This window comes from Miscanthus floridulus, chromosome 1, assembly GCF_019320115.1.
Source record: "Miscanthus floridulus cultivar M001 chromosome 1, ASM1932011v1, whole genome shotgun sequence".
In the NCBI taxonomy this organism is placed as follows: Eukaryota; Viridiplantae; Streptophyta; class Magnoliopsida; order Poales; family Poaceae; genus Miscanthus; species Miscanthus floridulus.
In genome coordinates, this window is record NC_089580.1 from 178,368,258 (window position 1) to 178,383,126 (window position 14,869).

General features: G+C 46.1%; 1 protein-coding gene across 1 annotated transcript; it reads right to left on the reverse strand.

Moving 5' to 3' along the window:
- Positions 1-7,797: 7,797 nt before the first annotated feature.
- On the reverse strand, positions 7,798-14,651 carry LOC136549645 (protein SHORT HYPOCOTYL IN WHITE LIGHT 1-like). Its single transcript, XM_066541012.1, has 3 exons — positions 14,201-14,651; positions 14,030-14,095; positions 7,798-8,538 (listed from the first exon to the last, which is right to left on the reverse strand). The coding sequence occupies exons 1-3, from the start codon at positions 14,585-14,587 to the stop codon at positions 8,383-8,385; spliced, it is 609 nt and encodes a 202-aa protein (XP_066397109.1). The 5' UTR covers positions 14,588-14,651; the 3' UTR covers positions 7,798-8,382.
- Between the last annotated feature and the right edge of the window lie 218 nt (positions 14,652-14,869).

Here is a 14,869-nt window from a genome sequence, read left to right on the forward strand (position 1 = left end):
CAATTTTAGTTCATCAACTTCACTAGCATTATGAATAACAAGTCTATTTTCAGTACAAGTGCTCGATTTCAGCACACATATATCATGATCATTCTTCAATGATTGCATAGGTATAACATAAATATCATCATGCAAGTCATCTTCATCACAAGAAACATCAAGCAAATCATCTTGTGACAAAGGTAAATCAAGCGAAGGCTCCACTAAAATTTGCTCTATCATAGCATGATTGGTGAAAAAAATCAGCACATCAAGAGAACTCTCACCTTCTATGAGTTTAGCATCATGGGCATTACCTTTGCTCTCATGTTCAACAGGGGTAATAGTTGATAGTTCTGAATTTTCACATGAGGCTATGAGCTTCTCATTTTCTGTCATGTCATCCTCGTTCTTTTATATATTGTCCTACAAAAGGTTAGGCATAGCAGGAGGAATAACAACAGACTCTTCCTCTAAATGGTGCACCTTATCATATGAAGTCAAAATAGGAGGTGAATTAACAAAGGTTTCTCGCATAAGAAGTTTCATATCGTTCCAAGTTTGAGGCTTATCAGAAAGATCTAAAGACTCCCACCAAGATAAAGCAGAATGTCGCAAAACACTAACTGTATTTTTTACCTTCCTCCTTAGACACATAAAGCGAGTAGCAAATATGTTATCGATGGCAATTTCCCACTCCATATACTCATCAGCACCTATACCATCATAAGTCGGTGGATACGAACAACCTGTCATTGTTAGAAGATAGCAAAAGACAACACAAAAGTATTATCCTTACCAACTACTTAGGTTGTGGACAAGGAAAAACAAGGCACTCAACTCTCAAGCGTCTTACCACGGTCTTACAAGTGTTCTTACCAAAGCAACAGGCAGTGCAATCGGTCGATGACTGTGATACCGTTATAGCTTGAGTATAATAGTTGCAAGGCAAACCTGTACTTGATTAGAAGAAAGTGGAGCTTGGACAGGCACAATATAGTAGCAATGAATAGCAATAATTTAATTTAGAAATTGCAAGTTTGAAAAGTAGTCACAAGCTAGTCTATGTCGCTGGCCTAAACTCGTCCTGAACCTAGTTCAAGTAAGCAATACAATACAACTCAGCACAAGGACTCAAAAGGATGCAAGCACTTCTGAACTTTTTTTCACTTTCTTTTTCTTTCCTTCTTTATTTTTTTCTCTCTCTTTTTAGGTGTGGCTTTTTTTCTTCTTTTGGTTTTTGCACCTCTTTGCCTTTTTCTTTGTTTTATGTTTTTTTATCTCACAAAAGTGCCACACATAAGAGATTAGACTTTAGATATTTCTACCGTGGAAGAAAAATACTTAACCGAGGAAGCCATAGAAGGAATTGCTAGACAAAACAAACTTAATCACGCAACCCACTCTGTGACTATTTTAGATCCAAAGAAAAACTAGAGATCAATCTGATACAAGCCACACTAGGAAACAAGACTTGACACTAGACCAAGAATAAGATCATAACACAACGAACACTAAGACGCGGCGAGGGACGACAGTTCAATAAAGCAAACTGAAATTAAAAAAATTGCAAAGGCACAGCGGGGCTATAGGACTAGAGATATGTGATAGTGTATATTTTTTTGGCTTTTTGTGGACTATAGGTAAAACAAAAATAGTAGCAATCTAAAGGAAAAAACAAAGTTATATCTAACAGGCAATAAGGGCTCTGATACCACTTGATGTAGACTAGGCCCGATCTTCCGAAAGGTATGATAGCATCGATTGGTGGAGACTCGACGTTCACGATCTAGGCTTCGAACCAAGATTGATTCGGACCCCCACAACCGTTACACCACTGCTCTGTTGGTTATCAACCACGCGAACGTGATTGACCTCGCCGAGAAAGCTTTCCTGCAAGCGAATCGAGAACACAAGCAAGGACGGGATGAACGCAATCTGAAATTGCAAATAAATATGAGGCTTATGATAACGAGAAGGAGTTCAATTCTTTATTCGAAAGGACTAATCGTCACAGGCGAACAAGATTAAGAACTGGGGCCCTGGTTCACAGCAAGCGGCCTTGGCGGCGACAGTTACAGCAAAACGACGTCTGTTTCACGAGAAAATCAAAAACTAAACAAAACCCAAACCCTAAGGAGAGCGACGGCTGCTATTTATAGAGTCTTGGGCGTCACCCCCCTAGACGCGCCCCCTAATGGGTCCAAACACGATACACGGTCCAACGGACCAAAAGACGGTGTCACAGCACCCTGGCAGATTCTGGATGCTGAATTGTTTCGATGATTCCCGTTGATTCCGAAGGTCTTTTGACGTGAAACCAATTGGGTTGGCTTCCTTATCCAATTAGCTTTCCATCCATATATGGATCATCAAAAATGGAGTCCGGATACGTCCTGGGTGACTAATTTAAGGTAGACTGATCCTAGAACCCGAGACAGACTCGAACTTGAGTTGCTTTAAGCCTCCACCTTGGGGACTCGAACCGAATTAGCCTCGAACCTCCTTCTTGACTTGGACACCCTCGCTGATCTCCTTGGTCTCCATATGGTTCTCCAAGCATGGTCATATGTATGGAGGTCATGTCCACATCAACAAGGTCAAGGATGGACTAGTTCTAAGTATCGTTTGGTGTTAAAGAGACACTTAGAGTAGTTTAGCACTTTATTTTTCCTTTGGTCGTACTATTAAGGGGGTATGGATGGGTAGCTTGACCTAGGTGAGTCTAGTGGGTTAGGTGTGGTGCACACTTGTCAAATCTAGCACTAGGAAGCTCCTAAAAAGCCCTTAGATCAATTGGAGTCAACTTCATTCATATATGATTGCTAGTTGGATGTGAATAGAGGGTCAAATGCTGATCGAACGCTAGTTTCAGGGTGACCGGACGCTGGAGCAGAGTCTGGCCAGTTCATTTGATCAAGGTGAAGTCGTCCAGACATGACCAGACGCTGAGAGGTGAGTGACCGAACGCTGGGTGCCAGAGTCCGGTCGACTCCAGTAAGGGTCCAGAGAGAGAAAATCCTAATCCGACGCGTCCGGTTAGTGCGGACCGGACGCTGGTCAGGTTCCGGCTACTGACCGGACGCTGAGCAGCAAAGTGATCGGACGATGGGTGTTAGAGTTCGGTCAATATCAGTAAGGTTCTAGAGGGCCGTTTTTGTGACTGGACGCGTCCGAACAGTGCTGACCGAATGCTGGCCAGTGTCCGATCACAACTTAAACTTCACAGAGGCGGGTGAACTGACCGGAGCGTCCGGTCACCTTGACCGGAGCGTCCGGTCACCCCGCAGAGGCACATAACGGTTCGTTTTGAATGAGGGGTTATAAATACTTGCTCTATTCACTTAAGGGATCACTTTTTGCTCATTCCAAAAGCTGAGAAACACCTTTGAGAGTGCCAAGAAGAGCAAGGTCCTAGTGAGGTGATTAAGATTTGAGAATCCAAGAGTGAGACCTCATTAGTGAAAGCAAGTGTAGCAAAGTGTGCATCCACCCTTCTCATTAGGCTTGTCGTGGTCAAGTGAGAGTTCGTGCTTGTTACTCTTGGTGATCGCCATCACCTAGACGGCTTGGTAGTGATTGGGAGCTTGGTGATTATCCGATGGAGCTTGTGGATGACCCAACTCAAGTTGTGAGTGGTTGTGGGTGATTCACTGTGATGGAGTGTCAAAGAATCAACCCGTAGAGAGCACTTGGTCCTTGCGCGGATCAAGGGGGGCTACACCCTTGCGCGGGTGCTCCAGCGAGGATTAGTGGGGAGTGGCGACTCTCTGATACCTCGACAAAAATATCATCGCGTTCCTCCTTTTCCCTTTACTTTAAGCATTTACTTTGAGTAATTCAATTCTTGTCTTTACATTCATAGAATTATCATGCTAGAGTAGGATTGAAACATAGGTTGCTAAACTTTTGTACGATAGAATAATAGAAACATTTTCTAGGCACAAGGGATGAAGTGGGCTAACCGTAGGGTTTAATTATTGCAAAGACTTTTAGAATTAGCCCAATTCACCTCCCTCTTGGACAGCTTGATCCTTTCAATGATGAAACATACTCTCCTGTAATAAGTGGCATAACGTTTCGATATTTGATATCAATGACAATAGGTTTAAATTTAAATATGTAGTTAATGGATGTAGTGACCGTGTATTTATACGGATCACTAGATTTTGAAATATATATGAATGTCCCAGATGGCCTAAAATTTCCAGATCCTAAAATAAACCGCAACATGTATAGCGTTAAATTGCAGAGGGCGCTATATGGGCTGAAACAGTCAGGCCAAATATGGTGCAACTGGCTGAGTGACTTTCTCCTGAAGAGAGGTTATGAGAATAATGAGGATTGTCCTTACGTATTCATTAGAAAATCCCAGAAAGGATTTTGTATTATCTCAGTATATGTTGATGATCTAACATAATTGGTTATGCAACGGACATTGAGGAGGCAACTGCCTATCTCAAGGCGGAGTTTGAAATGAAAGACTTAGGTAAAACTCGATTTTGCTTAGGTCTATAGATTGAGCATCTCCCTGAAGGAATTTTGATACACCAGTTGACCTATACGAAAAAGGTCCTTAAAAGATTCAACATGCTAAAGGCACACCCTGTGACCACCCCATGGTCGTGCGATCACTTGAAGAAGACGAAGACCCATTTAGACCAAAGAATGTGGATGAAAAATTATTGGGACCCGAAGTTCCCTATTTAAGCGCCATAGGAGCACTAATGTATCTTGCGAATTGCACTAGGCCTGATATTGCATTCGTGGTTAACTTGCTAGCTAGACATAGTGCAACCCCTACAAGGAGGCATTGGGTTGGCGTTAAAACAATATTGAGGTACCTCAAAGGCACTCTAGATCTTGGTTTATTTTTCCCGAAGAAAAATGATATGACTATGGTGGGTTATGTAGATGCTGGATATCAATCAGATCCCCATAATGGTATATCCCATACTGGTTTTGTATTTCTCTATGGTGGTACATCTATCTCATGGCGGTCGTGTAAGCAGACCTTGGTGACAACATCTTCGAATCACCCAGAGATCATAGCTCTATATGAAGTTGCAAGTGAATGCGCCTGGTTACGGCGAATGACTAACTACAACCAGAAATCAAGTGGTTTAGATATTGCCGATACCCCAACTATTATCTATGAAGATAATACAGCATGCATTGCACAAATGCAAATAGGTTATGTGAAGAACAATCTAAGAAAGCATATATCTCCCAAGTTCTTCTATCCTCATGATCTCCAGAAGCAAGGTGAAGTATAAATACTGCAAGCTAGGTCATGTGATAATCTAGCAGGCCTGTTTATAAAATCTCTGCTTGCTACTATGTTAAGAAAATTTGTTAAAGAAATTGGTATGAGATTTTTAAAGGATTTGCAATGTTCAGGTGGAGAGCGCCCCTGAATATTGGCCTGCGCTTTGGGTCCAGAAGATCCTTAATCATATAATCTTGAAGATTATATTATGTCCAGAAGACAACCATTGTACTCTTTTCCCTTCGTGAGTTTTCTTAAAGTTTCTTACTTAAGGTTTTTAATGAGGCAACAAGTGCAATGCATTAAGCGAGGTGAGTGCGGGGCATGTGGGGACTTGGGCGAGCTGCAATGGCAATGCTGGCAGGCGTGAATGCGAAAGAGCAAACGCGAGCGAGCAAGTCGGAGGTGGATGATTCATCTCACATTTTGATGTCGTGGAACCAAACATAGAAGATGAATGTTTCTCTCCCTTTGACCAAAACACGATCAGCCTGTTCGGCAAGTCGTAAACGATCGTGGATTATTTACTGCTGATTGGTTTGGTGTGAGAGAAAAATACTGTTCTAACTTATAATCCACGATCATATACGAGCAAGCGAACAGGCTGGATACCGTCCCAAAAATTAGGGACAGAACCATCCCATCGCTCATTATCTCCAAGCTCCAAGCGAAACACATTCAAAGAGATAGGCTGAAGACACAAGATTCTACGTCTTTCTTTCCTTTCCCATATTATACAAGAGTATGCGAGAAGGAACAGAGAGGATAACGAAAGGTATGATACGAGGTAATAATAATAAAAGTTATATATAAATAGAATATAACAATTGTATTATCTATTGTTAACTTTGCTCTCAGTGGCACAGCGCAAGGCCGCGCCTTTATGGGTCAAGCACGGCGTAAATGTCCGTCCGTCCCCGCTGCTGTACCCGTGCCGCCCCGCACGCGATCGGACTCGAATTGTGGAATCCAATCACGTTGCTGCGAACTTTGAATGCGCATCAATCCAGCGCACAGCGCGCCAGCAGTTCCCCCCGTGGTCGTGAGACGGCTCAAGCGAACAGAGCCGTAGCCATCGGATTATCGGACCGACATCGGGCGGCTGACAGGTAGCGGAGGACGAGTGAACGCTGATGGCAACAGCCAACGGACAAGCGGCTCGTGCAAATCGTGTTCACACCTCTGCCAGCCACTGCTCCGTTAAGCAAGCATCTGACTGGCATGCGCATCTTGTCTGCGAGCGAACGGGCAAAATTGGGTAGGCATAACATAACAAGGCGGCTTTGCTTACCGTAGATCAGCTGTTGTGTGTCGCGCATGCACGTTGATAGGAGTAGTACTTGGTACTGAGGCGGTAGAGTTTATTCACCGCGCTTTCCACGCCTTTTGTTCCTTTGTTCGTCCAAGTCACGTGAAAAGTTAAGAACTAAAACTTTAGACCTTTAACTCACTTTTGCATGGTCTATTGTTAGGTTAGCTAAACTTTTAGAATTGCTAACTCTCGACTGAGTGATTTTGGTCTATCCCTCAACCGAATTATGGGCTGTTGGATCTTACACGTGTCGGCATTTGTTCGGGCTCCTTCGCCGCTCCTCTGCTCAGGCGGACGCGCGCTCCTTTGCCACCGCCCCAGGCTGCCGCCGTCACCCCGACGCGGACGTCCCTGGCGGGTAGGCCGCCGCCGCTGCCCCGGTGCGGACGCGGGTGGAGCGTCCTCGGCAGGCGTCCCCGGCGCGGGTGTCCCTGGTGCGGGCGGCGCCCTCCTCTGCTTTCTGTCCTTTTTCTGCTGCTAGAAGACGAGATGTGCTCTTGGGTGTCTGTTCTTCTTTGCTCTCTCGCTTCTTCTATTTGTAAATTTATATATTTGTGAACAATTTGACGATATTTATGAATAATTTGGCATATATTTCTCTGGTATCTAGAATCCATAGAAAAAATTTATAATTTTTTTTAAAAATTTTGGCTTATATTTGTCTGGGATCATAGGTCATCCTCAAATTACACCACTCTGTCTTATATATTACACCGAAGAAATCAGTGTAAATATAGTAATAGAAGAGTGTAAATATAGCTAGATGATAGTGTAAGTGCATGAAAAAATTCAGGTAACAGGGAGAGCTGAATGTCACCTAGACATATCCTAAACTTTAGATATTATTTTAGAATTTCTGTTAGAACATCAAGAGCTAAACTTTAGACCATGCAATCCAATCAGGACCAAACTCCAAGTCGTTCTCTCTCTCTTTCTCACTTCGGCTTTGCCACCAACAGATTCTTAGACGGTACGTTGAGAAGGTTTAAATTTTTCTCCACCGGAAGAATTCAGGGAGCAGATGGATCACGGTGAATTAGTTTACCAGCGTTAGGTGAGGTCGTCAGCAGCTGCAGCCTCACGAAAACACCAGCTAACTGCCCGTATGCCAACGGCACCTCGCGATAGCGAGTTAGCTATCAGAAAATTTTTTAAGGAGAGAAAACAACTGCAGAGTCACGATAATAGTGCGGAAGCGGCGACAGCTTCTTAAGGATCAGAAGAGGACGGTTAGCCAGACTCGGATCTCCCAGGCACGATCCTGAAGACAACCTATTAGTGGGACTTCCGTGATCGAGTCCATTGCGTGTCAGAACGGTGACGTGATGAAACATCAGATACATCATACAAGTTTCTGACTTTCTTTGCGTGTTCCAAATAAAAATTGCAATGCCCTGCACTCTAAACCAGCGAGAGTTTTGCGTATACAGCCATGAGATCTTGTAAATCTGCGGCGGGCGTAGGTGTCGACTGGTCGTAGTCATCATGCACACGGCCGACGCAAGCCCAACCAGGCACCTCCAAAAGCATCCCGATCCTTCAGCACAATTTGCATTCTTCTCTGCACTGTACGCATGAGCTATGATCAACTCAACCATCAATCCTCAAGGCGCCCAGCTCGAAAGGAACCACTTATTCTGTGCAGGTACATGTGGATTCGTTTCATCCTCGTTCGGCCGCAGGGTCTAACAATAACAATCGTCGTAGTTGGCACTGGACCGGGGAGCATCTTATTCATTGCTGACCATATCTTTTTCTTTTGTATTATATAGCCTGCCAAAGCAGGGTGTGGCGTCTGTTCATACAGAAGGAAAGCAAAATATCAAGCAGCAGTCTGCACTCTGCTCCATCGGTTCTCATCGTTGTCGATCCGGTGGATGTAGCTGTAACGGTTTTCTCTGATGTATGCCACCCCAGACCATATACCACGAACAAGAAGGATGCTCGCAAACACCATGCTTCCAAATGTGCAGACCACCTGCGCACACGAAATATGAACCTGCTTTACTGAAATCAAGGAATGAAAACTGCAGCAAGCATCAATGCAATAGAATGCAAGACCTTTTGTTAAGTGCTCCACAGAAAATCATATTTTAATGATGCAGCCACTGAAAATTTGAAGATGCTCTCTAAGCTGACAAATAAACTTAACCATGGACTTCATCTTGCCTAGTGCCTACAATCAAACTTAACTTTATGGGCTGCCCATTTAACTTTATGAGAGGTACAGGTAACAAACTGAACCTGACATTCTATCTATCTAAAGCATTTCTTTTTAGAATTATATTTAAAGCGTTGAGAGGTACATGACAAGAACCACTGTCTGTGCTGCCCATTTAAGCTTTTGTTTAGTTCCACCCCAACTTCCAAAAAATTGCTACAGTACCTGTTACATCGAATGTTTGCGGCCCATGCATGGAGCATTAAATGTAGACGAAAAGAAAAACTAATTGCACAATTTGGTGGGAAATTGCGAGACGAACGTTTTGAGCCTAATTGGTCCATGTTTAAACACTATTTACCAAATAAAAACGAATGTGCTACAGCAGCCCCAAAATCCAAAATCCTGGAACTAAACAAGGGCTAAATGCAGTCAGGAGGAATTTCCAATAATCTGACCAATGTGAACCTATTTAATGTCTCAAACACAGATCTGACCTCATGCTGGTGGATGCAACTGCTGCACATTTGCATGACCTCATATCAGGCAGTCGTAACCCCTACCCTAATTGAGTACTCCCTCCGTCCCAATTTATTTGTCGTTTTCGGTGTCTGTGCCACGATTTTGACTCAATTTGTACAAAATATGTGCAACATTTGTGTCTCCAAATAAATTTGTTAAAAAACTAGATTCAAAGATCTTTCCAATGATGCTAATTATGTATCATAAATAATAATATTTTTTAATATATATTTTGTTAAAGTTGTTTCTCGGGAAGCGAGAACGACAGATATTCTGGGACGGAGGGAGTAATTGCTGTCTTTGCTGCACAGATCAACCACTACTTGATATCAGTTGGGGAAGACCAAGTAAATTGGGTTAATGTGAACAAAAGTTTTGGGTCAGTACTGGTAACCCTGAACACAACATGGAAAACATACATCGGATCCGCCACTACCTGACATCAGTTGGAGAAGACTGGTAAGTGGTAACCAGGAATATAACATGAACAGCATGTGTTGGCTTCAATATGTTAGGTTGATCTCCTCCGACTCGGTCCAACGACCGAGTCGGGCCTTGATCCCGCGCCCTGATCGGGGGCGCCCAACCAAGTCATGGTTGGTGGGCCCCCGTCGCACAGCGCCATATAAAAGGAGGTGGGTGCCGGGCTCTAGGTACGAGGTTCACCGCCGCCACAAACCCCACCTACAAACCCTAATCCGATCTAGAGGGAGGCACTGACAGCGACGGGAAGCTCCACCGCCGCCTCTGCGCCACGCCCGTCGTCTGAACCGTCGCCAGACGCCACTTCCTTCCCTTCGCCGACATCCAGCGTTACCGACACCGCCATGGCTTCCTCCTCCACCAAGCCCGATGGTCAGCGACTTCTATCCCCTCTCTCCCTCTAATTTTTCATACAGTAGATCATACTTGATGCTTATGCCAAGTTTTCTAAGAACATACCCTCTTGATCTACACCTAGGTGATCCTAAGTTCTATCACAATATGGACTGAACCAGCAAACTAATTAAATCCAAACTTATAGTTCTTATAAGCTTGTCTTGATCCTACATGACATTTTGCTGGTTGTTGCCAATTTCTTTGTCAGCTAGTACTCCTACAACCACAAGTTAATCCAAGCTTACAGTGAATAGATAGGGCCATTTCACCTGCTGCGCCAATTCACAAGAACAGAGCAAATTAAACCTGGCTAAAGCCCGAACCCAGGTCCAGCCCAACAAGCTTGATAGGTATTCTGTGCCAAGACAGTAATTGCCAAGCCCAAAATAAACTGGAGCTAGATGGAAACTCGGTTTCATTAGTTTTAGACAGTAAAAGGTCTGATAGCCTCACAGTATCAGGCCTCGGTGTGCAGTAAAATTTAGGCCAGAATAAAATGGGGGCCTTTCCTAGCCCAGCACCAAAAATCTCAGATCTAGTGTTAACACTGTCATATTACTCGTCTTGCTGTTTCTTTAGGCAGAGTTCAGCCCCATATGACAGAATGTCAAATGGCAAGCATTCTATTATCTATTTTCTTTCTAGTTAATGCAGTGTGCTTGGGAGTCCTTCAATTTGAATAAACCAAGATTTTACCATCACTGCAATTTTAGAGAGACGTAAAAGCACAAGCCTGTGGGGTTGTTTCTGCAACTGGATAGTAGCACTAAAAAAACCATCTTTACATTGAACGGTTCAGCATTTTGATGATCCATATCCTATTGACCACAACTCCCATACTTATTACCACCTTCATTGCTGCTCCTCCAGTAGATATTGATGGTACTTGTGAGTCTGCTCATGGTTCTTTACTTTGTGGAAACAATAGTATCTCTTGTGCTATTGTTCCTACTTCTGCGTCAATCATATTTAGTAAGGGCCTAATTAGACGATTACATGGTTGTAGGGGGCTTTGATTGCACAAGCTCAAATACTCAAATTGCAGACGGGATTTAATTAACAGCAGCCTAAAAGTGATTGAGTGAGCATTTGATTGGAAGGTGGGCTAATAAAACATTTTTCTATTTTGATTCTCAACTGAGAATGGCTACTGGGGTGATAAATGATAAGCTCAGATAAAAAGGCTTGCACAAGACCTGTAATCTGCACTTGTGCAACCAGTTTTTAGGAATAAACCCAACTAAAATAGACGACGGATGGAAATTTAAATTGTTATTGTCTGAATGCAGGTGCCAACAAGAATAAAGGTAGCTAGAAAGTAAAAATAGTTCAAACCTTATAAAAATACTAGATGCAGAGTGTTATATGGGCTAATCAAACAGTACAAACATGTACCAAACTTAAATAAGAAACCCCTCATTCACATAATATTATGAACTCTATGAGTTTATTCAGCTGCATATACCATAACAAAAAAAAAAAACTCACATCTGGCAACAGTTTTTCACTATATTTTACGCCTTAGATAATTACAGTTCACGTTTCTGATTTATATATACACATCCTTCCTACAGCTTCGGCCGTGTTTGGCTCCCTTCCCCTCCCAGCCTGGTCCGCTCAACCCATACAGGCCCAAGGTAGCCATGCCAATCACATGCAAGTAGCAGTTGTTTGATTGCCCGCACTCAGACAACCAAGCCAGATGCGGAGCCTGTTTGGTTGCCCGTGACAGCCATCAGCCAACTCGTTCTCTCGCTGTGCACATGGCCCCGTGCGCTTGCCTGCATGAAGGGCATGTTTGTTTCCCTGGACCAGGGAGGCCGGCGTGTACCAGCCGGGCCTGGGCATCGGTGGACAGGCCCAGGAGGTGCAACTGGAGTTGTTTGTTTGCCTGGTTGTAGCAGGGGCTGGCTGAGAGCGAGCTGGTGTTTGTTTGCCTGTACAATCGTGTATCATTACCCTGCATCAGGCATATGGGCAGCCTTACCACCACTGCTGCTGATTCCTCACCCCCATTGCCATTTCATCGAGCACCTCCGCTTCGCCACCATGAATAGGCACCTTTGCCGGCGAACTCTTCACATCGCCCCAGTCGCCACTGATGTGTCCGTCACCCACGTCATGGCCATGCGCCACAGCCACACCAGCCCAAGGCTTGACTTTGTTCCCATCCAAACCAAGCCCCGGCGTCCACGGTGCCACCCGCGACGCATCGGCGTCCGCGAGCGACACCCTCGATCCTGGCCGTGGGCACGATGTCGAGCACTAAGGATACCTACATCGACCGCCGGCATAGCTGCTCAGACCACCGGCGCCACCACAAGTAGGCCACCGGCACGACGAGCAGGGAATGTGGAGAGGAGGGGAAAGGGGATGTGGGGAGCTTGGCGTGGTGCCAGCGGCGGGCGGCGGCGCCCGCGCCCACGGCCTGCAGGGCAGCGTGGCCCGCGCCTGCGGCCTGCTCGCCAGCGGCAGCCTGCGCGGCGGCGGCGCCCGCGCCCGCGGCTTGCTCCCAGCGACAGCCTGCGTGGCTGCGTTGCGGCGGCTGGGGGCCGGCCGGCGACCACCCAGATCCGGCCGAGCCGGAGTGGCTACGACGAGCGGCGCCCCTCGGGACGCGTCCTGGGCGAGTGGCCTGCGCCGGCGAAGCTGCTCCTCTAGTACTGCGGCGCGCGTGAGCCGGCGAAACTGCTCCTCTGCTTCTCCTGTCTGGTGTCGGGTGGTGGCGCAACGGTGCCGCGGCGTCGCTGTGGAGAGAAGAAGACGAGGTCGCAAGAGGTGACAGTAAGGGAGGTGATGGAAGCGTTGTCTCGTGGCCCACATAGGAACGAATTTTTTTTTCGTTCCTCCGGGGCCAGGCCTAGAGGTGCTTTGATGGGCGTGCTGGCCTGGCTCCCAATCCGGTCCAGGCAAACAAACACCCCGGGTTGCAGCCCACGGGCGCAGTGGCCCGGCTGATCCAGGCAAACAAACGCGCCCGAAGTGAGCCTGGATCGCCAGATACGCAGATTTTTTCTGCATGGAGTGAGCCAGGCCGAGGGGCGACTTTTGCACGGGAGCAGCCTGGCTGAAACCGCAGACCAGGAAACCAAACACGTGAAAGTTGCATCTAGTGGGCCTGGATGAGCCTCATGCAGGGAACCAAACGTGCCCTAAATGGACAGCCCGTGCCTACATGCTATGCATACATGCTCCATAGTCATCCAAGCATGTTCATCTAGAGGATGACTAATAGCCAGGCACAACAAGGAGGAGATGCTGCATGGTGTATGAGCCGAGCTCAAGCTTACTACTGTACAACAGTAGAAGACGACCCTCTGGTACCTTACCTGATGAACTGCAAGAGGCAATAGCTGACTTTGAGTGATGCATCCTTCTATTTTAGCTAGTTCTACTTGATTATCTTGTGCCTATGCATTATCTGTGCTAAAGCTTGAGCTATCTCAAAAGCTCAAGACCTTTATCATCCAGTAAGCCTTATGCTTCCTGTCTGAAACTATTTTTCATTTTGCTGAAGACCTAAGGTAATCCCCTGCCGCCTGGTTTATTGTGAAATACATATCCAACTAATTGAGCATAACGTATAGTCGTATACAACTCTAACCATATGACAGCACAACTAATAATCCTAGCATCAATCCACAGTTTTAAGAATCAAAGCATCCAACAGCCAAATTTGAAAAAGAGTTCTCTAAGCAGAATGCAAAGGATGCCTCATCAACATGAACTAGATACTTCCCTGAACCAAGATGCCCTTCAGAAGAACAAATGACACTGTTATCCATGTTGCAAACACAACACTTCACCGACGGCATGATCACGAGACAAGCATTGAAAAGTGATGCTCACAATTGGTACGAAGCAGACCAGACCATCAAATAGTTGAGCATATGAATGAATCGCTCACCTCGAGAAGACCCTTCAGGATCCATAAGGACGTCAGCACCAGCACGCCATTGACCGAAAACTTCACCTACACACGCATGGGCACCACCAGATCAAGCCCAATACCGAGACCGCACCGCCAATTTCCAACAGAAAACTAAAATAGAGAAGATAAACGAAGAGGGGAACGGACCAGCTCGGCGGGGACGGAAGGCGGCAGCACGGACCTGGCAGCGCGGCGCGCGCGGCGGGAGGCCTTCCTGAACACGGAGTGCAGGAACCGGGCCAGTAGGTCCAGGCTGCGGTCCTCGTCTTCGTCCTCCTCTTCATCTGCGTCGTCTTCGTCCTCCTCGCTTCCGTCCCGGTAGGACGCGGCGGCGCCCGAGAGATCGCCGACCCAGGGGCGGGCATCTGGGACGACAACGACGGCGTCGGAGTGTCGACGCCGGGCAGCGCGGAGGAGGCGAGGAGCATGGGAGGGGCGCAGGTGGCGGGGGGATGCGGACGTGGACGTGTGGAAGCGGTGGCGACAGGCAGGGGCGGGGACGAGAAGGGGAAGGAGGGAGGTGGAGCTTGCCATGGGGGATCTGCAAGCTCGTTGGTGTGCTTCCGTCCCCGCGAGTGCGTGGCTGACCGACCTTCTCTTATCCGTTTTACATTTTGTTTTTTAAAATTATACTGTACAGTACAACACGTACGTTCACACCACGCATGTACACTCATCACTATAAACACCTTCGAAGAACTACGCTGGCAGATCTCAAGATTTATGAAGTCATCATCGATGCTTCACTGTCGAGGGGCACATACCACTGAAGGCATAGCATCGTTAAATCCTAAAATAAATTCAGAAAAATACGAG

Excerpts from the sequence above, each read along its gene's own strand:
- LOC136549645 (XM_066541012.1), bottom strand. The coding sequence starts at position 14,587 with ATGGCAAGCTCCACCTCCCTCCTTCCCCTTCTCGTCCCCGCCCCTGCC. Across the intron at positions 14,096-14,200 it reads CTTCCGTCCCCGCCGAGCTG|GTGAAGTTTTCGGTCAATGG; the intron begins GTCCGTTCCCCT and ends ATGCGTGTGTAG. Across the intron at positions 8,539-14,029 it reads TCCTGAAGGGTCTTCTCGAG|GTGGTCTGCACATTTGGAAG; the intron begins GTGAGCGATTCA and ends TCGTGTGCGCAG.